The sequence below is a fragment of the Lemur catta genome, chromosome 2, assembly GCF_020740605.2.
Source record: "Lemur catta isolate mLemCat1 chromosome 2, mLemCat1.pri, whole genome shotgun sequence".
Classification (NCBI taxonomy): domain Eukaryota; kingdom Metazoa; phylum Chordata; class Mammalia; order Primates; family Lemuridae; genus Lemur; species Lemur catta.
Window position 1 is genome coordinate 28,681,230 of NC_059129.1, and position 26,049 is coordinate 28,707,278.

The following is a 26,049-nucleotide window of genomic DNA, read 5'->3' on the forward strand; positions in this document are numbered from 1 at the left end:
GGACAGAAAAACGAACAAAAATGAGTTAATAGCTGTTCTGTCAGTCCCAGTAGTGGCACAAAGGAGATGCTTAAATACAAAAGTACTGGTTAAGCGTAAGATACCCGCGTATACATTGCAAGAAAGTTCTATGAGGTTTTTAAAAATCGTGCCTAGACACATCAGGGTACGTCAACATTGGTGCATCCAACGGTAGGAGTATCCGATATTACCACAATCTCAATCGCAAACCTGGAAATTAGCAGTGTAATTAATTCTCACTGCATAACCACTGTTTGCAACTGCTAGATGATGGAATTCACATCAGGATTCTTTTCCAGCGCAATGACTTATGCAAAATCGTCATGTGTGGAGTCTCCCGCTGCCTCAAAGACATCCTATACTCTTAATCTCAAACCCCCAATGCCCAGGCAGCGATTAGACCCCCGAAGACAGGATCCGCGTCCGCAACCCGCGCCTCGCGCCCCTTCTAGGCCCTGCCCCTCTGGGCATCCTTGGAGAGTGCCCACTCCGTGGGTCCCCGCCTACAGGAGGCAGCCTGTCTTTGGTGTTACCCGGCGACCACTTGGCCGGAAGAGGTGTGTCGGAGAGGGGCCAAGCGGAGCCGGCCTCTGGGGTCCCCGCCAGGTCTGGAGTCCGAAAAGCTACGCGACAACAGAAAACGCAGCGGGCCCGTGTACGGTCCCAGGCGACACCGGGGAGAGAGCCGCCCCCACGGCAGGCGAAGGCCAGCGCGCCCGGGTGGGGCAGGGGCGGGGGCCGGCGGCGGGTGAGGCCTCGGGGCCAGCACACAATGGGCCGGGGCGGCAGGCCGGGCGCGCAGCCAACGCGCAGCCGCACCACGTGGGCCACAGAGCGCGCCGGGCCACTTTCGGCCCGTCGCCCCAGGCTGCGCGCGGCGCGGCGCGGCGTAACGTGCGCGCGCGCGCGCGTGCGTGCGTGCGATTTGCGATCAGGCGGCGCGGCGGACAGCCCCGGCGGCGGGGCGGGGGGAGTTATATTGCGGGGTCCTTCCTCGCTCACCCTCGTTCCTCTCGGAGCGGAGACGGCAAATGGCGGACTTCGATACCTACGACGATCGGGCCTACAGCAGCTTCGGCGGCGGCAGAGGGTGAGGCGGGCGTGCGCGGGCCCCTGCTGGGGCTGGGGACGGCGGAGTCGGGGGTCTAGGGGCGGCGGCGTCCTGCGCTCACCCGGGGCGGCGAGAGGCAGGAGCCCGGCTGGGCCCGCGGAAGCCTGGGAGAGGCGCCTGGAGGGCCCGGGCCTGGAAATGGCGCGCTCGGGGAAGGGGCGGCGGCGGTTAGGCTCCCGGAGTCTTGCTCGCGGGAAGGATCCCTCACTCTGCCTCCCGCCTCCGGCGACGTGTAATTTTTGCTCTGCCTTGGCTACAAGGCCAGGCCGCAGCGGCGCCCAGTGCCCGGGGTCGAGCGCTTGCCGCCAACCCCGTTCCACCTACGGCAGGGCTAGCTCGGGCTCAGCTGCAGCGCCGGGGTGGGAGCCGCGGCCGGTCCAGCTCCAGTCCCGGCCTCTCCGGCGGCCTCCTGTTGTCCTCCTGCGCTGTAGGCCCCTGACCCCGCCGCCGAGAGCCTAGCAGACAGGGTAAGGTCGGAGGCAAGTCCCTTCTCTTTACGTGAGAGGCAGGGATTTGGCGGCCTGAGCCTGGGAATGGTCCGATTCGCTGCGAGCGGCTAGAGGAGGGGGAGACCAACGAAAACAAGTTCCTGGTAGCATTTTTTGTTTGCTAGTCTTTCTTGGTTCAGAATGCCTTATTGACAGGTGGTATGTGCTTGCTGGCACAGAAAATTTTAATTCTCCGTAGCTTCTCGCTCTGCCCTGTGGAAGGAACTCGCATTTAGGCACGTTCTGGTTGTGGACAAATGGAGAAGACTATATATAATGAAGCACCTTGTTTAAAAGAAAAATCTTTGAATAGAAAACTCATGGTGTTTAATTCCAGGAACCCACGCTGTATTTTTCTTTAATAGAAGTTATCTCATACAGAATTTAGAATATAGGCTGTAAACATCTTGATTTTTGTCAAGGACACACTTGGTCTTTGTGTTCTTTCGTAGCAAGGATTATTTTCCCAGGATAACAGCGCAGTAATACCTACTGAGGTGTCCAGTCTCTCCTGGGTTGCAGTTCAAAAACTATCTTTGTTTGGTGAAGAATGGTCACTTTTAATACCTTGGTTTGGGAATGGCTCAAACAGAGGCTTGTTTTGGTGGAGGAATGTACCAAATATTGTTCATGACACTATTAACATGAAAGTTGGGGTAGGAGGAGCCACCTGTTATTTCAGAGAATAGTTTATTTGCTAATAAAAAAAGAAATAGATGTTGGATGACATGTAAAGTTATAGCCTATGGGGTAGGTTTCTAGACATTAAATTTGTACTTAAGTCATCTTGAAATTTAATAACTAGGGTTTTTTTTTTTATTTAGTTTCAAAAAATGTTCAGAAGGACCCAGGAAAATTCTACTTAAACGGAGTGGTTCAATTCAAGACAGTTCCAAGGAGTTTTATTTGCATTGGGTCTACAGTGAGATGGTCTTATTTTACTGGGCCTGGAGATTTTTGAAAATTCTGCCTTTAGGCCCGGCGCAGTGGCTCACACCTGTAATCCTAGCACTCTGGGAGGCCGAGGCAGGAGGATCGCTCGAGGTCAGGAGTTCGAGACCAGCCTGAGCAAGAGCGAGACCCCGTCTCTACTAAAAATAGAAAGAAATTTTCTGGACAACTAAAAATATATGGAAAAAAAAATTAACTGGGCATGGTGGCACATGCCTGTAGTCCCAGCTACTCGGGAGGCTGAGGCAGGATTGCTTAAGTCCAGGAGTTTGAGGTTGCTGTGAGCTAGGCTGACGCCACAGCACTCTAGCCCAGGCAACAGAGCGAGACTCTGTCTCCAAAAAAAAAAAAAAAAGATTCTGCCTTTAGACAAATTTGCCAGCCCTCTGGTGGCATTAAGTGTTCAAGTTAGACTTTTACATAGTACTTGTTAAATTTTGATACTTGGGTATTCCTTAAACAATCAGAAAAATTAAAAAGTAATCAAAAGTAAAATTCTAAAATGCTATTAATTTTACATATGAAAAAGCGAATGGAAATGTTATCGATTTGCCCAGATGGACTCCAAAACTAATATGAGAGACTACTAGCTAGCACTGTGCATCTCTTAAACTTCCTAATATAAAGTCCCTTTACTGTTAAGGGACATCTTCTACATCTGACTTTCTTGGAATTTTCCATTTGACTTCAGATTCATGTAAAAGTACATAGAAAGTATTGCTGAGTTTCCTAAAGGTAGTTTTTAAAACCTGTTGGTGAATTTGTGTTGTCATTTATATGTGAATCTGGAGTGGGTGGGGAAATTTCCCAGAGAACCAGGCAGGGAGTGACATAGTCTGTGCAAAAGCTTTTTCTGAAGAAAAAAAAAAAAAAGCAAGCCTTTTCTGTTCCAGAGAGTCAGTATTTTAATTTCATCAGATCAGTAATTCTCGGTTATTGGGATCTCTGAAATTCAGCAGTATGGTAGGATAGTTGGTCAGCTACTCTTCAGTGATAGTTTCCATTGTTGTTTGAATTATGTTCACATCAACAAATGTCTCAATGCTTAAGCATTATAGAAGATTGCCACCTATGGAAAGCCTGTCTTGTACTGCTTTAGTACTTGTGTAAGGCATCTTCTCCTTAGTCTGAAACACCTTAGACAGGGTAATACGTCTAAATTCTAAATGACTTGGGTCATAGGTGAAAGAAATGGTAGGCTTAAAATGGACAGTTGTAATCTAATAACAACGTGGTTTTAATAATTAGTCTTCCCCATAAGTTTATTTTGTAGTTGTGTTTAATAACCAGTTGAGTTGTCAGGAAGCAATATTGAATGGCTCGTTTTTTTCCCCAGGCCTATAAAGTTATGTCCCTAGCATCCAAGGAGAGAACCAGCAACTGCATTGTTGTTCAACACAAATCAAAACAAAATTCCAGATTATCAAGAGTTGATTGTACCAGATCTTGAATGGACTTTGTTTTGCAGTTTGCTAAACTAGCTTTCTGATTTCCAGCTTTTTCGATTGCCATCAGCAATAAAGTGCAGAGTACTATAGATTTTGCATTTCTCACTGCAACAAAGCCTTGGGTGCTTAACCGGAAACTATCAATCCTTGAAAATTAGATTGGAACTTGGAAGTAGCAAGAATTGAGATTGCTGAAATGGTGCCTGCTAAAAACTGGTAAAACTAGAAATTTAAGTGTTGGTTTGTTTGTTTAATAGAGAGGCAGAGTCCTTCTGTTGCCCAGGCTAGATTTGAATTCCTGGGCTCAAGGGACCCTCCTGCCTCAGCCTCTCCGAAGTAGCTGGGATTTCAGGTGTACGCTCAGCTTAAATTTAAGTATTCTTTATCAGGTTCCACTTAAGGAGTTTAGAATTCTAACCTTTTGAGTCTTGTAGGATTTAAGCTTGGCATCTCTATCTAAATTCCTGAGCATTTTCCCCCATTTTTTATGGTAGTAAAATATACATAACAAAAAATTCGCTATTTTAACCATTTTTAAGTGTGTAGTTCAGTTGTATTAAGTATGTTCATAATGTAGTGCAGCCATCGTCACCCTCCATTTCTGTAACTCTTCATCTTGTAAAACTGAAACTGTCTACCCATTAAACAGTTTTCCCATTTCCTCCTCCCTTCCACGTCCCTGGCAACTGCCATTCTATTTTCTGTTTCTAAGCATATTTTAAGACTTAAGATGGGAAGGAAAGCAGTGTATAAAAACTAAAGCTATTTCCACTGATACTAGGGTCTGTAAAAGTATTAAAAAGCTTTTTGTAAAATCCCATTTACCTGTCAGATGTCAAGTTGTTTGGGTTTGCTGTCATCCTTTCTTCACTCCCCAGTGTTCCACTGCTTGATTCCAAACCATCGTCCTCCATGAATTGTTTCCAGAAATACCTGGTTTTACTAAGAGATCTTCTGGCTTTAGAATCAGGCAGACCAGAGTCTGAGTATCAGCTCAGCCCTGTGTTGGCTGTGTGATCTGGAGCAAGTTCTTTTACTTCTCTGAGCCTCCTTTTTCCCCTAATGTGAGATAGAAGAAGCTCTTCTGTTGGGCTACATATTAAATGAAATGTATCTAAAATGTGTAGCACAGTCCCAGGTACATAGAAAACGCTTGATAATTGGTATTTCTTGATTTGTAGTTTTTTTAATATCTTAAAATATTTGTCTCCTTTTTGGTTTAGAAGTAGTGGAAAAAGTTCTGTTGAGTTAAGGGAGCTTTTTATTTTCCTGACTATGTTTCTAAAGCCAAGTAAGAGAAGCTTTTCGTTGTATGGTCGTAAAACACTTTTTTGTGACTTAGAGCAGCATCAGTATTAAAAGCGAGTATTTAGTTCTTGTAAAATATTTGATTTGTTATAGATTTTATGCTTGGGATTTTTTAATGTAAATGTTTCTTTGGTTTCTATAAACAGTATATAGTTCCACTTAATTTTTTTAAAAATTAGTTTTACATTTTTTTGAGACACGGTCTCAACCCAGTGGTGTCCTCATAGCTCACTGCAGCGTCAGACTCCTGGGCTCAAGCGATCCTCCTGTCCAGGTAGCTGGGAGTACAGGCACACACCACCATGCCTGGCTAATTTTTTTGTTTGTTTTTTTGTAGAGACGGGTCTTGCTGTGGTGCTTAGACTGGTAAAATTTTGTATTTCTATTAGAAATTAATCTCAGTGTTCTGGGAAGACTTCACAATTTCAAGGAGTCTTTCCAGGAGCTTGCAACATACAAAGTAGAATGCTTGAGTGTCGGTCCAAGATCAGAAGACTCCCATCTTCCAATTTCCAGCTTCTCATAGAAACTGAAGGAGAGCGTTCCCTACGTCTTTGCTTTTGCATTATTTGTGCATCTGGTTAGACTTGCACACTCAGGCCACAAAATAAATGTGATTCTATGATTTTTTTTTTTTTTTTTTTCTTTTTTTTTGAGACAGAGTCTCGCTCTGTTGCCCGGGCTAGAGTGAGTGCCGTGGCGTCAGCCTAGCTCATAGCAAACTCAAATTCCTGGGCTCAAGCGATCCTTCTGCCTCAGCCTCCCGAGCTGGGACTACAGGCATGCACCACCATGCCCGGCTAATTTTTTCTATATAAATTTTTAGTTGTCCAGATAATTTCTTTCTATTTTTAGTAGAAACGGGGTCTCGCTCTTGCTCAGGCTGGTCTCGAACTCCTGACCTCCAGCGATCCGCCTGCCTCGGCCTCCCAGAGTGCTAGGATTACAGGCATGAGCCACCGCGCCCGGCCTGATTGCATGATTTTTGATAGAACATAATGACAGCTGTAACATCTAAGATTTCTTCTTTTGTTTAGGTTGAATGTCCTTGTTCTTTGAAATTTTCCATGTCGTGATTTCTAAAATTTTCTACCTTGATAGGGCTCCCTGAAAGTATCTGATACTCCATGGAAAGCATGGTGCCTTCGGTTAAGCATTGTACTCCAGTACAAGGTAGATGGAGACTGTAATCTCCCTTGCTCTGCACACTATTCTCCTATAATTAATATGTAGCCAGTTACTTTTTTGGAGCATTTTAAATGTATAGCTTAATAGAAGACAGCTGGTTTCTCACACCTGCTATTGTCTTCACTCTTGGGATGTGTTTTGAAGAAACATTCAACCTTGCACAGATAATAGTTGGAAAAGGGAGGAATGTTCTAATAGCCTTTTCAGGTAATTGTGGATATTCTTATTTGATACCACAACAAAACTCAACAAGTAGTAGTTTCTGTAAAGGTTACTTGCAATGTGGAACCTGAAACCTTATCAGTAGACTTTTCATGCTCTGTTACATTGAAGTCCATCACTCTGTCTTGTACTTTGAATGGATCCTTTACCTGTGCTTGATTTTGTAACATGCGTTGATGATTTGCAGAATAACTATTCACTAAGCTGTGCAGGTCTTCCAAACGTTGACACATTTTGTTATACAGCATCAAAAATCGTGTTCATTAATAAGCCTTTGAATATTGGGAGGCTGTCAAGCTTATGTTGATGGATACAAGTTTTCTAGAACAGTATTTTTTGCTTGAAAGCTTGAATTTTACCATTGGCAACAGATACTGTTGGTTATTTTACTCGAAGCAATAGGCTAACTTCATTTTCGAGAAAATGTATGGCACATACCCAAGTCTGAATAACCATAGTTTGTCAGCGGTTCTTTCAGGTAAAAAATGGTGTTTCCATGGAAAGAACAGCTAGTTCAGCTTGTAGCTTTTCCTGGAGACGATCGTCACACTTGTGTATGTGGCAGAAGTGCTTTGTGTGTACCACCCATTTCCTAACATGGCATATTAAAAAAGTGGGTCATGATTTAATAACGTAATTTTTACTGTTTTACCAAGGATGTTCTTATTGAAGCTGCCTTTCTTTCTTTTTTTCTGCAACTGCATGGTGGTGGAGCATAAGCAGTGTAGTTTGGTGCCACTTTCTTGGCTGGTGCGAAGACCAATTGCAAGATTGGTATAGGTCTCTGCTCTGATAAATCTGGAATATTGTGATCAGTCTGGAGACGATATCTTAATATGTGACGGACTAGAGCCTATAAAGAAGCAAGGATGGAAGACTCTGAAACTTAAGAGGAAAGGCTGAGCTCCTTAATGTAGACAGCCTTTGAAAGAGAAGCATTAGCAGCAGTGATAACAGCTCATGAACCTCAGAAGAAAAAAGTGTGACTCTAGAGGGTAGAATAGGAGCAAAGGGAACTACATCTTTATACTCTTTTAGAGACTTTAAAAATAGCATTGCTACTTGAGCTAAATTTTCTTTTAAGGAACTTCTGTGGGGTATAGATTGGGCTAGAGTTTTCTAGTTGTATGTTTTACCTAACACTTAAAATTAATCTGAACATTTTCTGTTTTGGTTGGGGGGGGTTGTTTTGTTTTGTTTTGTTTTCTTTTCTTTTTTGGAGACAGTCTTGCTCTGTCACCCAGGCTGGAGTACAGTAGCACAATCATAGCTCACTGCAGCTTGGAACTCCTGGGCTCAAGTGATCCTTCTGCCTCAGCCTCCCAGTAGCTAGGACTACAGGCACATGGCACCACACCCAGCTGTTTTCTGTAGAGACTTGGTCTCCCTGTGTTGCCCAGGCTAGTTTTGAACTCCTGGCCTCAAGTGATCCTCATGCTTCAGCCCTCCCAAAATCCTGGAATTGTAGGCATGAGCCACCACCCTACCTGGCCCCAGTAAATTGATATCTTCAAGTGGCTTCTAGATTTTGGTGTACAACTGGTTGGTTTGAACCAGGACCAGACAAGGTTTGCACATTGGATTTAGTTGATTTGCCTACTAAATTTCTTAATCTGTAGGATACTACTTTTTTTATTCCTTGCTGTTTGTTTTTTTAAGGGGGATGTTTTTTTCTAGGGACTTTTAATACATTTAATTCTTGTAACTGTTATATGCAAGGTAGCAATAAAATTAATTTGATATTAGCAGACTTAAGTATTAATATTAAATGTTAATGCGTATTTGTATTTTAGTACAAGTAACTTAGATTTTTATTTTTCAGATATTAAATGAGGAAGGGAATTGTTAGGTATGACTTTGGCTTTGAATTCTAGGTTTTAAATAGTCATCTATTTGTGGTATTTTGTAGTTATCTAAAGAATTGAAAACTTAATAAATTGTATAGTTGTAATTTATTGGTAGATCGTATCAAATCCAACATTGCATAAAAATGAAGTGTTCTTTAAAATGAATTGAAAGTGATAGTATGTGGAATGTCAAATCTCAAGCATTCTATTAATATTTTGTTTCATTTTATTTGGATTAATCTGGAACTTATAGATTAAGTAGCTTTATTCACCCATGTGAAATTGTTAAAGTAATAACACATTTAATTGCTTTCATTAATGTGTGAAAGTCCAAAATTTTAGTACATTATAAATGCCTTTTTCCTAGTAAGAAAAATTCCCTTTAAAAACTGTAAACCAAAAGTCATTTTGTGTTCATTGTTCATCTGAAATAAAGCTTTTCAAATGCCTGTTGCATCATATAGGTAGGTGGTGGAATCAGTTCAGTGGGTCCTGTTAAGCATTTTTTAAAAATGAAATAGAATAGCAAATAGTGTGCTTTATATACTACAAGCTGGTACTATTGGACAGTATTTTTTATTTGTTTAGTTAATATACATACATGTATATATGTATACATGTGTTAAATCGTGATGTATTAAGTATTCGTTGCTGTTGGTCAGTGCCCAAAAAAGTTTGAAAAACATTTAAGTACATAATTGGAGATGTCATCTAAATACATGTAACCCTCTCCTGTGTTGTAAAAATTTTTTTTCCAGATAGGAATACCCATATTAGTGACAGAAGGAATTTATAATACTAAAGTAGCTTCTGCGTCTATGACTTTTCATTCCTTCTGCCCCTGGAAAGTATCAGATACTATAATAGCTCTGCAGATGACAGCAGTGAGCAAGACAGAGTTCCGCCTGCATGGAACACACATTCTACCGGTTAGAACTAAGTATTTCTCTGCAAGGCTTTTTATATCTTACAAATGTGGTTGTGTTAAGATAATGTTCACTGGAGTTCAGGAGGAAAGAGCTCCTTGAAAGTAGGATCATTGAAGAGTTCACCAGGGAACTTCCCTGTCCCCATTGTTTACCAGAAACTTTCAGAGGCTCTCATGTACAACCATAGTAATGACAGTTCTCAAGATAAAGAGATTTAATTTTGAAGGCTGATTGAAGGCCTTGGAGAATGCTTATAGTGAGCAGGAGGCCATCTACTTGGAAGTAAATTGCCTTTAATCCAGGTTGCAGTGAATTTTTAAAAACCTAAGCTACAAATGTAAGATGGAGTGCTGGATGGGATCCTGGAATAGAAACAGGACATTAGGTGAAAAGGAAATCTGAATAAATGGGGAACTTTAGTTAATAATGATGTCTTAGTACTGATTCAGTGATTGTAAACAGTGCACCACATTAATGTAAGACGTTACTAGTAGGTAGTAACAAAACGGTGTTTTTGAAATAAAGGTTTGACTTTTGAGAGCTTAACCTTTTTTGATTATTGTCCTGAACCTGAAGGTTACACATTTTTACCATTACTGCTTTTTCATTTTTTTTTAAAACATGCTCACTGTATCTTGTCTTTGTCACTTACTTGCATTTTACTGTTATGAAGGCAGTGTTACTGGGATTTTATATAGGGTCTACCGTAGAACAGCATGCAAAACAATACGTGCTAATGATTAACATTTCTGGATGGCACACATGATGGACCAGAGTTGTTGATCAGCCCTAATAAACTACCTCAGTTAACATCTGAAGATAATAGAGGGAGACCTCCTAATGTTCCACATACCCAACAGAGAGGTTAATACTGTCTAGTCTTGGTATCTCAGCATTTGTCTTGATGCTTTAAGGGTGGGAGCAACTATGCTTAAATTCTGTATAGTTTCTAATGCATTTAGAAATCTTTATAAAATCCTTTCCCAGAAACAACTTAGTGTGTGTCCTTCATTTTTCAGTGTCTTTTATACTTTGGAAGTAAATCTTGAGCCCTTAGCTTTCCATTGCATCTACTTAACTTGGATCCCCATCTTATAAGGTGGGAGATTTGATAACCTCAACACTTCTTTTGTCATTGGTCTCTTTTAAAGTTACCTTCTGTCTAGTTTCGTTTGACACCTGCATATCTTTGCTAATTCATCTTAAGAGTTCAGTGTTTTCTCTGTCTGCCATCTGGACAGTGGAGTCCAAGTTCCTGCTGTTATATAATGTGCTATATATCCTGACTCCTGCTGCTCCACCCTGAAGAAACTGTTCTCATTGCTGTCTCCTGAATTTTCTGTCATCGTTTGCTTTTGATGTGATTTCTCCTTTCCAGATGCCAGGACCCACTCAGTTGAATTATCAGTTCCTTGAGGGCAGGAACTGGATGTTAGGTTTGTGCCTTCTATACTATTGTACTCTAACTTTCAGACACTCAGATATTTGATTTGAGTGAAGAAAAGTGATTTGTCTGTAAAGGAATTGGGTCACACTTGGAGTGAAAGTTAAATATCCTAACATACTGAGGGTGTAATTTACTACTTTAAAACTTTCATATATTAGACCAGGCACGGTGGCTCACGCCTGTAATCCTAGCCCTCTGGGAGGCTGAGGCGGGTGGATCGCTCGAGGTCAGAAGTTCGAGACCAGCCTGAGCGAGACCCCGTCTCTACTAAAAATAGAAAGAAATTATCTGGACAACTAAAAATACATATAGAAAAAATTAGCCGGGCATGGTGGCGCATGCCTGTAGTCCCAGCTACTCGGGAGGCTGAGGCAGTAGGATCGCTTAAGCCCAGGAGTTTGAGGTTGCTGTGAGCTAGGCTGATGCCACAGCACTCACTCTAGCCCAGGCAACAAAGTGAGACTCTGTCTCAAAAAAAAAAAAAACTTTCATATGTTGGCTGGGCACGGTGGCTCATGCCCGTAATCCTAGCACTCTGGGAGGCCGAGGCTGGAGGATCGCTCGAGGTCAGGAGTTTGAGGTTGCTGTGAGCTAGGCTGATGCCACTGCACTCTAGCCTGGGCAACAGAGTGAGACTCTGTCTCCAAAAAAAAAAATTTTCATATGCTGTTGTAATGATCAATAGACTGTCCCCAGTGGGAGTAAAAGACAGTAATGAGCAAAGAGAGCCATTGCTCAGTAGTAACTAGTGGCAGAGCCTGGGAGATTGCAGCACAGTCCTTAACTTCAGGTGTCTGTTCTAAATTGGCCTTGCTTTTCTCATCTGTTTCCTGTTTTACGTGCACAGCTGCCAGCCCACATGCTTCTGCTCCGGCAGTGTTGCCTCAGGCATGTTCGGTCTACCCGTAAACACTTGAGAATTGTTATTAAACGTGTCTACATCACTCAGTGTTTATGAAGTAGTTTTTTGTTTAAGAGACAGGTCTTGGCCGGACGGGGTGGCTCACACCTGTAATCCTAGCACTCTGGGAGGCCGAGGCGGGTGGATCGCTCGAGGTCAGGAGTTCGAGACCAGCCTGAGCAAGAGCGAGACCCCGTCTCTACTAAAAATAGAAAGAAATTATCTGGCCAACTAAAAATACATACAGAAAAAATTAGCCGGGCATGGTGGCGCATGCCTGTAGTCCCAGCTACTCAGGAGGCTGAGGCAGTAGGATCGCTTAAACCCAGGAGTTTGAGGTTGCTGTGAGCTAGGCTGACGCCACAGCACTCACTCTAGCCCAGGCAACAGAGCGAGACTCTGTCTCAAAAAAAAAAGAGAGAGAGACAGGGTCTTTTTTTTTTTTTTCAGGCTGGAGTGCAGTGGCTTGATCATAGCTCACTGCAGCCTCCAACCCCTGGGTCAAGAAATCTCCTACCTCAGTTCCCAAGTAGCTGGATCACAGGCACATACCACTGCACCCAGCTAATTAAAAAAATTTTTTTTTTAGAAATGGGGTCTCACTGTGTTACCCTCACTGTGATGCCCAGGCTAGTCTTGAACTGTTGGCCTCAACTGGTCTTCCTGCTTTGGCCTCCCAAAGTTCTGGGATTATATATAGGTATGAGCCACCATTGCCTAGCCAGTGTTTATGAAGTATTTTTATTTTTTATTTATTTATTTATTTTTTTAAAGAACAGAAATTTATTTCTTGCAGTTTTGGAGGCTGGGTAGTCCAAGGTCAAGAGATTGCATCCATTGAGGGCCTTCTTGCCGATGGGGACTCTGCAGAGTCCCGAGGTGGCACAGGGAATCATGGTGGGCAGGGAGCTAAGCATCAAAGTGTTTTTATTTATTTATTTATTTATTTATTTTTTATTTTTTTGAGACAGTCTCACTCTGTTGCCTAGGCTAGAGTGCCGTGGCGTCAGCCTAGCTCACAGCAACCTCAAACTCCTGGGCTCAAGCGATCCTCCTGCCTCAGCCTCCAGAGTAGCTGGGACTACAGGCATGTACCACCATGCCTGGCTAATTTTTTATATGTATATTTATAGTTCTCCAGCTAATTTCTTTCTATTTTTTTGAGTAGAGATGGGGTCTCGCTCTTGCTCAGGCTGGTCTCGAACTCCTGAGCTCAAACGATCCTCCTGCCTCCGCCTCCCAGAGTGCTAGGAGTACATGTGTGAGCTACCACGCCCGGCCTATTTATTTATTTTTGAGACTGTCCCCAAATGTTGCCCGGGCTAGAGTGCCGAGGTGTCAGCCTAGCTCACAGCAACCTCAGATTCCTGGACACCAAGTGATCCTCCTGCCCTCAGCCTCCTGAGTAGCTGGAACTACAGACACTGGCTACCATGCCCAGCTAATTTTTTCTATTTTTAGTAAAGATGGGGTCTCGGTCTTGATCACGCTGGTCTCAAACTCTGGCCTCCCAGAGTGCAAGGATTACAGGCGTGAGCCACCGTGCCCGGCCTATAAAGTGTTTTTATGATCAATTTTAAGCTTCTTTCTAAAATCAAAATTTGGAATATTTATGAAATAACAGACCAGAAAACTGAGGAACACAGGTAATTTGGCAGAGGTCCTACATCAGGCTAACTAATGTGTCAAGTGAATCTGTTCTCTGAGTGTGTTATTGTTAACCTATTACAAAAGTACGTAGTTTCATGTGACACAGTTTGTTCAGATGATCGATCGCCCCCCCCCCCCCCCCCAAAGCTTCAGCCTGGTGACAGAGGTATCAGGCTCAGGGTTCCTTTCTTTGCTTTTCCTTTCCTCTCCTCTCCTTTTCGTTTCTTTTTTTTTCTTTTGGTACATAATAGTTGTATATTTTTATAGGGTACAGAGTTTTTGGACATTTGGTTGTTTTGTTTGTTTGTTTGTTTGTTTTTGAGACAGAGTCTCGCTTTGTTGCCCAGGCTGGAGTGCCATGGCATCAGCCTAGCTCACTGCAACCTCAAATTCCTGGGTTTAGGTGATCCTCCTGCTTCATCTTCCCGAGTAGCTAGGACTGCAGGCATGCACCACCACGCCTGACTAATTTTTCTATTTTTAGTAGACACGGGGTCTCACATTTGGTTTTTTAAATTAATTGGTGGGTAGCAGAATTATGTCTTATGCCTGTGTACTCTTTGAGGTTTGCCTTATTTACCTTCATGGTGGACACTTCATAAATGTTAGCATTAATAAATTCTACCTAGATGGCCCAATCCCACTGCCCTATAAGTGACTTCATTGAACTGGATGGAAAGCTAAACAAAATGCTGACATCCTCTAAAGCTGACTGCATCAGGTAGGAAAGGATAACATTTAGGACTGCTGTCTGTGGTAATTATTGAAAAGGCTGGAGTACTAAGCCACTGGCAGCTTGGTGAGGCTAGGGTGACCTGAACAAGTTGACGGGCTTGGTTTATCTGTACTGCAGAGCTAACTCACCAGTTAGCCGCTAGATTCTTCCACTTGATATTTAGCTAGCTTTTCCAGTACTAGTGTAACACCGGGTTTTTCTGTATTCCCCAAAGCCAGAGCCACCTTCTTATCCGACTGCATTTTTATTAGTGCCTGCATCATCTTGTTAGCATTCCCTGGGCTCCCTGTACTCACTGAGGTCACATCTCTTTCTCTGTTCTACATCCAGCACTTTCCATAAATTTTTGTGCAGAAGTTTAATGTACCCTTTCAGCATGCCTTCTACCTCCATTTTCCTTATCACACATCTGGGAATTTATCTCTCTTCATCCTCACCCTCACTTAAATTTTAAAAAACCATTGTGGCTTTTTGCTTTACATATATGTACATCTATGCACAAACACAACCTGCGTATATACCTATATAAATGTTTTATATGTGCTACTGAGTTGTAAGCTACTTGAGTGCAAGAGGTTATTTTCTCACCAGATGTTTAATAAATGTTGAATAAATGAACTTAAAGTGTTTAGAATTCATCCTCCATTTTGACAGTTTTTCAGATGTTTATACTGTATGTTACATGTTCATTATCCAGTCCTAAAGAGTGTCTTGCTGAAAATATTTTAGGATTTATGGTTGTAGAGATAGGAATAATAGAGTAGTGTTGGCAAAGGGTATTGACATGCAGAATAAGGCACTTAGACTAAACTAGGGAGGGTGGGGTAGGTGGGAACCAGTGGGATGCAGTCCACTTGTAAACCTGTTTTTCTGATGTTCTTAGAATATAGGACTTCCTGTTTGGAAGTAGCAGAATTCTGAATTGTTAAACTTTAAAATTTTTTGCCATCTAAGAACCATCACAGTTTGGTCCTTCTGCTTTAGACAAATGTATTAAAGAATGATACTTTTCAGGTATTTGAGATGTCTGGCATTTATCTCAGGGAAGATGTGGAATTTCCTTCATGGTAGTTTTAGCAGTATATGGATAAGAAAACAGGTTGTTTTCCAAGTCTGGTATTAACATTTCCCTTGCAAAAAGAAGTATGACTTCAGGCAGATCTTTGTAGTGAAAGGACCCATTTGTTTTAAATGTCCCTTTCAAAAGAACACCCGCTATTTTAATTTTTTTTCCTCCTTAGTTTTCCAAATGTGTTCTTTAGAAAATTTTCAAATCTGCAGTAAGATTGAAAGAATGATACAGTGGACATTAGTAGATTCAAAAGGTAATATTTTGCCACATTTGTTTAATCCATATGTATATACATACCTGCACACCTATTCTTCATGCTGACCTGTTTGAAAATACACCTTGGCTGTGTTGACACTTATAACGGGGGATTGTCCTTCCTAAGAAACTTAACATTGATACAGTATCTATATATACCACATTCAGATTTCTTCATCTGGCTTTTTTAGCTGTTTGTCCCATGATCCAAACATCACATGTAGCATTAGTTGTCATGTCTCGTGAGTCCCTCTGCCTTTTCTGTCTTTCATGACTGTGACATATTGGAAGAATCCATGCCAAAATAGGAGACATGAAATGTAAGCCTGTCCCTTTAATAAAGACAGTTACCTGTCTGGTTAACGTGATGACTGACAGGTTTTTCCATTTGAGGAGGATCTCCCCCTCCCCTTGATTAATAATTGTGGAGTGATAATTTGAGGTCATGTGACTGTCTTGTTCCCCAAAAACCATTTTGCTCTAGTTTCCGTTGATAAGTCTTGTCTGGATCAGTTGCTACACTGGTGGTTGGAAGTAATGGTTTTATAATTACTGTAAGATTTGTTTTACATTTATTAGCTGAAACATTTTTCAACTAATAGAAAGTGTTCCCATTCATTTATTATTTCTTTATTTAAATAGACATTATTTTTTAGGACAGTTTTAGGTTCCCAGGAAAATTGAGCAGAAAGTACAGAGAGTTCCCAAATACTCCCTCTCCCCCTACCCACAGCCTCCCCCACTGTCAGCATCCTGCACCAGAGTGGTACGTTGTTACAGTCAGTGCACCTGCATTGACACATCTTTGTCACCCGAAGTCCGTAGATTACCTTAGGGTTCATTCTTGGTGTTGTACCTTCTATGGATTTGGACAAATGTATAATGACCTCATTTATTTTTTAATTATATTTTTAAAAAACTCAGGTTGTAGTTGGAGGCGATAATGTGATTGCTATACATAAGTACACTGTGAAGCACTGTATGTTTGTTATTATTCAATAACTCAGGGTCTGTGTTAGTGTCAACCCAATTTTACAAATAAAGCATAGAGAAGTTGAGTAACTCCTCAAGGTCATATGGCTAGTTAGTGGCAGAATTGGGCTTTAAATCAATACGTCTGCAAAGTAAACAACACTTGATAAACTGAGGAAAGGGCATTGAGGTCTAGATGGGTTAGTAGTACACACCTTACGTTTGAGGCCACAGTGGAGTATTGCATGGAGAGTGGAGAGTAGTTGCACACAGCACTTGCTGCACAACAGCCAGAGTTCTTGTTAGGACATTCTTAATTGCCCATGGTCAGGCAATAGAGAGAAACAGTTGTATTATGTATTAAACTTAAGCAGCTTCAGTAATCCCTCCTGAATGCAGTGTACCAGACAGTCCATTTCTGTATTTCTTAGTACTGTTGTATGTAAATGGAGGGCATTTGGTTAGGTTGAGGATATCAGTACTTTGCAGATACAGATTCTAAGTGACTAGGAGAAAACCAGTTGCTTAGAAGAATATATGTTTGGATTTGATTTTTCAGAAATATATTTTTACTTACATTCTGTGTTTTTTGGCATCAAAAAAACAGGTGCCTTTTTGATAAATAATATTTTACAATCTTTAAAATTTCAAGAAGCTGTTTCCTGTTCGTCAGGGTGGAGTGTTCCACCTGGGGTGCTGGTGTGGCTGACAGGCTGAGTGGAGGGCATCTTTGCTCGTTTGGCTTGTCCTGCTCTGGGGCAGGAACACGCGGGCAGACTTGAATCCTGTCTGTCTTCCCTCCTAGGTCCCGTGGCAGTGCTGGTGGCCATGGCTCCCGTAGCCAGAAGGAGCTGCCCACAGAGCCCCCCTACACAGCATATGTAGGAAATCTACCTTTTAATACGGTTCAGGGCGACATAGACGCTATCTTTAAGGATCTCAGCATAAGGAGTGTACGGCTAGTCAGAGACAAAGACACAGACAAATTTAAAGGTGAGTTTTGGGAAATTTTTGTTGTATATTACTGTAAAGGTTGGCAGGGGGTCTAAATGAAAATGTATTGGTGAACCAGAAGGCTCTAATCATGAAAGTGTTTTAAATGTTTGCCTGGTCCAAGCAGCTGAAATTAACATTAACTCTTTAACTCATAGGTCCTCAGTTCTACTTGGGGGAAAATGTTTTATGCATAATCTAGTTTGTACAAATAATGGCGTATGCCCAGGTTTGTTTGCCTTACCTTTATAACAATCCTGTCTGTGCCATTAAAGGATTTGCCCGGGAATGAAATGGACAAGACTGAGGACTTTAAAGGCACATTTCACCTTTACTGATTCGTAGATTTTCTTTGTAGTCTTCCTATAATCCAGTTATTATAAAATCAAAAAGATAATTAGCATTGTCAGTATACATTTGTAAATTCAGAGCGTGTGTTTAGAGAGGGTTGGCTCAAATTTCAGATTTAGTTGAATAGATAGGTGTCTCCTTAGGGTGCTTGAGCAGAGAGGAGTAAAAATAAAGGATCAGATAAACATTATCCTGCTTTCAAGGTTTCCTGAGGGAAAGTGCGCCCAGTATTTAAATGCATGATACCAGGTGCAAGGATATTTGGCTTACATTATTCCAAAAGTATAGCCATGAAAGGTACAGAGAGACTTATGGTGGGGAGCTATACACGAAGCAGAGAAACTTGCTGACCTGAGTGGTTTTGTATATAGGTGGTGTTAATCTTTTGGACTTTAGAACCCGAAGCCATATATAGTACATAAACAATGAAAACAAATCATTAAGCTTGTGAAAATGAGTCCTACTAATTTGCTTGCTAGCAAGCATTAGGAATTCAAACTTTGTGTAAAAATTTGTGGGTGAACTCAGCCTTTAGGTTGGATCAGTAGACCCAGGTGTTGGGGTTTGGCTCATAAAGGATCATCTTCAGTTTAGCAGCTCTAGAGTATGAGATGCATGATTAGGCTGCTGTTGCCTTTATGGAACTTGGGAGTGGCTTTCTCAATTAGGCTCAACGTTGAATGCACTTAGGGAAGAAAGCTGAGGGTGGGGGCATCCTCCAGCCAAGGCAGGACATTCTTTCCACAAATGGCAAACGGGGAACTTTGAACTCAGGCTTCAAAGCACTAGTAGTCTAGTGGGCTTCAAAGATGAAGTGTAGTTATTAAACAGAATAAGGGTACTTGGGTGGGGTGTAGGTGCCATGTGAGTATATGTAGGGGTATGGGAATATGTAACCCAGATTTAGACTCCAGGCAGCAAAGAAGGAGCAATGTCAGAATCCAGTAGCAGGGACATGGGTTGTCGGTAACACATGCTTGGACCTAGGGCGGTGGGGAACCTGCAGCCTCAAGGCCATGTGCGGCCCTCCAGATCCCCACGTGCGGCCCCTTGACCGAATCCAGACTTCATAGAAGAAATCCCTTTATTAAATAATTTATTCTGTAAAATTTGGATTCAGTTAAAAGGCCACACTCAAAGATCCAGAAGGCCACATGTGTCCCCAAGGCTGCAGATTCCCCACCCCTGCCAGTCTTGTTGCTGAGGATATATTTTTAGCTTTGTGAAGCAAATTTTATATCAACTACCTGAGCTGTAAGTTAGTAGACACCCTAAGTCTCTTTCTTCAGAACATTTTAGGTATCAAATTTGTATAAATAAAGTCATTCAGAAGTCAGAACAGCTCTGCAATGACTGAAGAAAGGTTTTGTTGTTACGGTTAACACATACAAGAAGAAAGCTGTATAAAAACACAGCTGCTCTTTCCGTGCGTGTTTGATTAGCATTTTCTGACTGATAAACTATAATTGAGAGGGAGGAATGCCAGTCATGTTCTGTTTATTGGAAGTAAAATATGTTCTTTCAGGCTGTACTATAGGGAAATAGTATAGAGAGGATCCCACCATGTCTTTAACCCAGAATTGCATGAGGAATTGGGGGTTTGCTTTCTCTTCCAGGATTCTGCTATGTAGAATTCGATGAGGTGGATTCCCTCAAGGAAGCTTTGACATATGATGGTGCGGTAAGTATCCTCAAGTTTTCTCTGTATTTAGCAGTTGGGATTCTTTGCCTTGCCAATACTGACACTGTTTTCCCCTTATCATTAGCTATTGGGTGATCGGTCACTTCGTGTGGACATTGCAGAAGGCAGAAAGCAAGATAAAGGTGGCTTTGGATTCAGAAAAGGTGGACCAGATGACAGAGGTGATTGGTTCTTCTAAAACTGAACATCATAAAAACTTGGTGTATGCCCACCGATTATGATTCTTGAACATTACTAGTAGAACTCTATCTCATAGGTCTGATAGGTTCTTGTGAGCTCTTAAAAATGTGCATACAATCTTAGAAAGAATGGATGATACTTCTGCAAGCCTGGGTTTTTTTTTTTTCTGTTGGCAGCAAAAACTCTTACAGTGATTTCATTGAACTTCCATCACATGAGTTGTACATCTTCCAAATGAATTTTTCCATGTTTGTGCAGCAAGGTAATGATACGACCTCAACTTTATCTTTTTTGTGTATCCTCAGGAATGGGTGGCTCTCGAGAATCTAGAGGTGGATGGGATTCCCGGGATGACTCCAATTCCGGTATCAGTATTTAAAGTATCACCACTTACCTTTTTTCCAGTGGCCTTGCTGCTGTTGTATGTTTCTTGTGAGTAGCCCGCCTGGCCGGACTACTTCTTTAGTTCCTTTAGCAAATAAAACTTTCCTGAAAGGTACCCAGGCATGCAAGAGCCTGTTAGAGCCCGTGGGAGGTAGGACTTGAGGGCTCCACTGTGGGCAGGTGAGACCCTTTCTCAGGCTCTAGCCCAGAGAAACTCCTTGGTGGTTTTGCATACGGCACAAAGAGAAGTACTGTTACCTCTAGAAAACGTAGTATAGAGGCCCTAGAAGCTTACAGAAAGCCTCCTAGCTGTGGCTCCTTCTTAGATGGTAAGAGGTAGTCCCGGTGGCCTGTTTTTCTCTTGAAGCGATTGGAACTCCAGTTCCTTCATGTCCGACGTGATTGTCTTCACCATCCCCTTGCTTTGCCAGCCCAGGCAGACCAATTCTGTGTCTTTACTCAGAGTTGGTCTCCTAAGCATTTCTTTATCTCTACTTTTTATTTTTTAATTCTAAAAGTATAAAGTTTTTATACAAGTGATAAAAATGTCAGTTTTAACAGAACGGTAGAAAAACAAGTCTGTTTTTTTTTCCCACAACTTGAGATGTCCTTTCCTCTATATAAGAACATCAGCATCCCCCCCATCAAAACAAAATTCACATAAAATAATTGGTAAGTATGGGAGAGACTGGTGCAGGCTGTCTTGGGAGTCTGAAATTCTTAAATTCATTTCCAGGACTACTGCTTTAGCTAAACAGATGACTATCTGTTGAATAATTTAGTTTTTAAAAGTCCTATAGCCAGTCAGAAATGAGCTTATTCATAAAAGTACAGTATGATCCAGTAAACCTGTAATTTTATGTATAAGCTAGTCTCTGATTGAAACATGCAACAAATGTCTTCTCAAAGCTAACCAGTGGCTCAGTGAGTGGTGGCCCATGACCTGCCGGTTTTGTATTCGCAGGTGCTGTGGACGCTACCTAAGTAACTAACGCCTTCTGCTCTTGGCTTAGCTTGGCCGCTGGTGCTCGGGCAGGGACACAGTGAGCATGCCACAGCCTTGCCACCGCCAGTTCTGGTGTGAACTGCAGTGTGTGGTGACATCTAAAACCTGATGTGCTCATGTGATGGAGTAATGGCTATTTGATGCAAAAAATAGATCTTTTTTACTCTTTAATAGAATGGTGCTATTTTTTTAATGATACATGCTCATTGTAAAGAAAAAAATACAAAGAAGAAAGAAAATAAAAACATCCCACCACCGGAAATAGTGTGTTAAACTAAACTTTGTAAAGAAAACTCTGAAGATTGTCATGAGTCGTTTGCTTCCTAGAAATTTGTCGACGATCTTGATTAAAGATACTTGTTAATGTCAGATGTTGCTCTTCCTTCTTAATTTTCCCATTGCTTATTTCATAAGCAGTTTTGAAATGAGGCTTTCACTTGATATTAATGTACACTCATTTTTTCCCCTGCAGTGCTATCGTGCACCCTGACAGAGCAGCAGTTGTGTTTATTTGCCTCACCAGTGTGGGTGTGTGCTGATGTGTTTCATGCTAAAACTGGTAGCAAAAATTATTTAATCTCATATCAGAGGGTGTAACTTCCCTACTCACATGGAAAGTGGGGAAAATGTCAAGTTAAATGCTCAGATACTAATTAAGCTTCTTTAACGAAACTGCCATCTCTGGTTGTTAAGACTTTTTAAAGGACCATATACTTGACTATATACATCCAAACTTACTTTCCCCAAAGCAGTTCCTATTGGTCTAAACCTATTTAGAATTGTTCATGTACTGTTCAACTCAGTCTCTGAACTGGGTTTGAAATAATTTGATCTGTTTCCAAAATCCTTACCACCCTTAAAGCACCTAAATGTGCCACCATTGGCGATAGAGTCGGTTCTCCTTATTCAAAATAGTTGGCATTCCATAAAGTCACTAGAACATTGGATTAGCCAACTGAACTTTTGCTCCTGGAGGAAATACAGGATTAGGTGCCTGCAAGCCTCTGGTCACATTTTCATCAACCAGTCAATACCTAACTTTGCTTTATGTGTGTTTCTGTTTAAAACCTCATTTAGTGTGTAGTGTTGATTCATTAACATTGACCTCAGTGGCCAGCTGTAGTACTCTATAATACACTATAACAGAAGCCCGAATGAAGCTTATCTTACTCTTGTTTTTCTGAAAAGCCCAGCACAGCTGGCTTGCACGTAGGAACACCAGCTACCACTTCAGCACTATATTTGGGGGCCATTTGAAACCATAAAGTCACCAAAAAACACAAAAGAGCAGAAAACCTGCCACTAAATAGATTGTGAAAAGCCTCTATAAGAGCTGAAAGAAGGCAGAGCGTTGCCTTTTTCTGTCTCTGCTAGAAATGAGCACATCTGGTCACTCAGGTCTTCCCTTGCTCTGTGCACGTCCACGAGTGACTGCACAAGTGCCGCAAGTATTGATTTGGGGGTTACAGATACATTTTAGTGGAGGGTTAGCTGAATGTAGAATATCCTTGAGGCTCTGAAGGCTCTTCTCAAAGATAAGTTCCTTAAAAACTTTGAGCCATGGCACCATCCTTAGAGAGTTACCTTAAACAAAGGGAGCAAACTTATTTAATGGCCTTATTCCTTAAATTCATTTTTAGCAAATCTTAACTCAGAAACTTCAGTAGGCTATACTGTTAAAGGTTAAGGAGTTTAATCCCGCCTGTGAGAGTCTTTCACTTGAATACAAAGCCTCTAAGGTTCCTAGAAGCCGTTGAGAAAGTCTTCTACACACTGATGAGAATTCCAACCATTGCAAGTAAGATGCAGTTGGCTTCTGCTAAAAGCCAATTCACAAATGGGAAAGAACCTTCCCTCCGCTCTCCCCTGGAGGTGCAGGTTGGGTGTGAGGTATTTGTCTCTCTGCCCCTCTCTAGGGAATGGTCTTCCTTGGATAACTGCTTTGTTTACCACACAGGTGCTTTGCTTTTAGAACGATCCACACCTGAAATGCAGCAGAAACAGGAAAATGGGGAGTGTCACCCAGAGGTGACTTCGTAATTTTATTTCGTCTTCATATAGCTTTTTCTTGTGATTTCGTGTTCTGTGTTTATAAATGCTTCTAAATTTCAGGTTTACCTTTTTTTAATAACTGTTTGGATTTATATTAGAAAATGGAATTAAACCTGTTTTAAGGATTTTTGTTTTGTTTTAAGCCACATTAAAATATAGTTTCATAGTATTTTTCCACTTTTTCTGCAAGCTGAGAATTTAAACAGCTCGTTTTATTTTTCTCTCCTAAGCTCCTGATTCTTTTTATTTGAAAAGTCTGTTAAAAGCATTGTAACTGCCCAGCACATTCACATTTGGAACCATTTCTTTGGATCGGAAAAACTTCAGATGCTGGATAAACTAAAGACTTTAAAATTAAACTCAGAACCATTCACAGACTACTGTATAACCAGCTTTAGACAGTTGTTTGAGAAGTCATTCAGTGTCCTCTTTCTTCTTCAGGCTTCAGGGATGACTTCTTAGGAGGCAGGGGAGGCAGTCGCCCAGGTGACCGGCGAACAGGCCCTCCCATGGGCAGTCGTTTCAGAGATGGGCCCCCCCTCCGTGGATCCAACATGGATTTCAGAGAACCAACAGAAGGTATGGCCCTCGTCTGTAAAGGGAGGCATCTTTTCATGGGGCATTGACTGCACCCAGCATAAATTCTCCTTATTTCACACACAGTTGGTGCCATAGATCTGGCCCGCTTTGTCTTAAATAAGGAAGTTTACCTTTATTAAAGCATTTGCTGATGGACTAGTAGCTCTTTAAGGCTGTTGATTTTAGAAAATGGGTTGAGTCATAGAGATCAACGTCAGTTTGGTTATTTTGCCTGAATGTGAAGTGGGATCCATTCTTTTGTAAACAACGTTTTTTTCCTCCCCCAGAGGAAAGAGCTCAGAGACCACGACTCCAGCTTAAACCTCGAACAGTTGCAACGCCCCTCAATCAAGTAGCCAATCCCAACTCTGCTATCTTCGGGGGAGCCAGGCCCAGAGAGGAAGTCGTTCACAGGGAGCAAGAATGAGCCTACCGTTGGAGGGAATGGGGTGTGGGGTTAGAGCAAGACCACAGCCTGGTTAGCCCCCTGGGCGGCAGTCCTGCAGTCGCCATTCCTGCGCCTGACATTGTCCTCCTTTCTTACAACGGAAACACAGAGCTTGTGAATGCATGTCAGCTGTTATAACAAGTGGTTTTTAGTACATCCTTGGCTTTGCTGTATCTATCTAGTGCCTGTTTGTACTTTTTTTTCCCTCCCATTTCCCCATTTTCCTTCTGTCCTTTTTCCTTCTTGCTCCTTGTTTTTCTTACAGAACAGGAGTTTCTGTGGAGGGTCGAAGGCAGCCACTGCGAGGGAGCTGTGGGGTTGAGGTTCTGCTTTGTTTTTCTCCTTTGCTTTCTGTTTACTTCAGACACACTGGCCAGACCCTGGGCATCTCCTTTGATTTTCTCAGTCCTTCTCTTCTGCCCTGCATGTTGAGTTCTGTATTGCTGTGGCTTCCAAGAGGGGGCGGGAAACAGAAGTCACTGACGCATTGCATCTTGTTTTTATTCAGCTGTGATTGACATACAGAATTTGAGGCACCTTGTTTTCAAAACAAGGATAAAGATATCTGTTGATCCTTGCAGATTCCCTTCCGTACCTATTTATAGGTAGTCCTGTCTGTTACCCCCTCCCCACACGGACTGTTGGAGCAGGGTAGGCTCACATTTCAAACAGTGAAACCTGAAAGAGAAGAAGGGTCATTAGGAATATTGGTGGGGAGTCCACGTAGAAGATGAATTGAATGCTCTAATGTGTTCGTGTGTTTTTGTTACTGCTGCTTTGAGATCATGTCCAAGCTAGTTCACTCCTTTCACCGGACGTGAGAGGTTCCTCTGGCTGGGTGTACCAGATGCCAGCTTGTTTTTTTTCCACTGGGCTGAGGCGCTTTGGGGATTGAGCGGGGGTGGTGCTTCCACTGCGCTGGGCCAGTGCACAGCGCCGACGTTGCTTTTCTCCTAATCCCTGTTGTCTGTGTATTTTGTTTGTTTTCTAGGATGGGTAACATGAGATACTGTGCTTCCACTGCCCCTTAAATTCATGGTGAAAATGGGCCTAGAATCCAGCACTTTAATTTCACTTGGTGAATTGAAAATTTTACTATGCAGAGCTGTCAAGAACCTTAAATTAACTACAGATGACAATAAATGTCTAAGGCTTGCTGCCTCATCTTTCGGACAGAATTTATTGTTCCTGTGTAGGGTGTTTAACACTTATTTGAGTATAGGAGGTTAGGCTTTTGAGCTTGAACACTCGTGTGTGAACAAAGGAAAATTATTGGCACCCAAGTCCCAGTGTGTCCCCTTGGGGGCAGTGCAGGGGCAGCCAGCAGCTGGAGCCCCAGGGGAAAGAGGCCGTCCCTGGCGACTGCAGAGCCCAGGGTGGCCTGGCTTGCGCAGCACAGTGTGCTTAGGTAATGGTTGGTCACTAGCTGTCATCCTCGGCTTCTCTTACTGTGTCTCTGTTACAAGGTCTCAGCGGTTACAGAACTCTCGCCTCTCCTTCCTTCCACCTGTCAGCTTCTCTGCTTCCGAGATAAGAACCATTTGTGTAACACCAATACTTAACTTAAGAAAGACATGCATTGTGTGGTTGTAATCAAACCTGATGCTTTCAGATGACCTACTCACATCCTCAATGTGGAAAAGAAAAAGAACAGAACACTCATCTAAACTTCTGGGCAATCCAGTTGGCTTTTAAATGTAAGAATGGAATTCCAAACACTTAACACATTCAGTATATGACAGAAAGTAAATCTATGGATATGGTATTTTGTGAATGATCTTTTAAATAAAAGAAAACCTTACGTAATA

At 42.1% G+C, this 26,049-nt stretch overlaps 1 protein-coding gene across 2 annotated transcripts; it reads left to right on the plus strand.

Annotated features, from left to right (window-relative positions):
* The first annotated feature begins 887 nt into the window (after nucleotides 1-887).
* On the plus strand, nucleotides 888-26,049 carry EIF4H (eukaryotic translation initiation factor 4H). Of its 2 annotated transcripts, XM_045543139.1 has the most exons (7): nucleotides 888-1,111; nucleotides 17,352-17,539; nucleotides 19,507-19,571; nucleotides 19,657-19,753; nucleotides 20,078-20,137; nucleotides 23,656-23,793; nucleotides 24,081-26,049. In XM_045543139.1, exons 1-7 carry the CDS (start codon nucleotides 1,053-1,055, stop codon nucleotides 24,218-24,220), a joined length of 747 nt encoding a protein of 248 aa, XP_045399095.1. In that variant the 5' UTR covers nucleotides 888-1,052; the 3' UTR covers nucleotides 24,221-26,049. The 2 variants fall into 2 exon arrangements, with proteins under 2 accessions (XP_045399095.1, XP_045399096.1); XM_045543140.1 differs by lacking the exon at nucleotides 20,078-20,137 and having other exon boundaries at nucleotides 949-1,111.

Excerpts from the sequence above, each read along its gene's own strand:
- EIF4H (XM_045543139.1), top strand. The coding sequence starts at position 1,053 with ATGGCGGACTTCGATACCTACGACGATCGGGCCTACAGCAGCTTCGGC. Across the intron at positions 1,112-17,351 it reads AGCTTCGGCGGCGGCAGAGG|GTCCCGTGGCAGTGCTGGTG; the intron begins GTGAGGCGGGCG and ends CTTCCCTCCTAG. Across the intron at positions 19,754-20,077 it reads AGGTGGACCAGATGACAGAG|GAATGGGTGGCTCTCGAGAA; the intron begins GTGATTGGTTCT and ends GTGTATCCTCAG.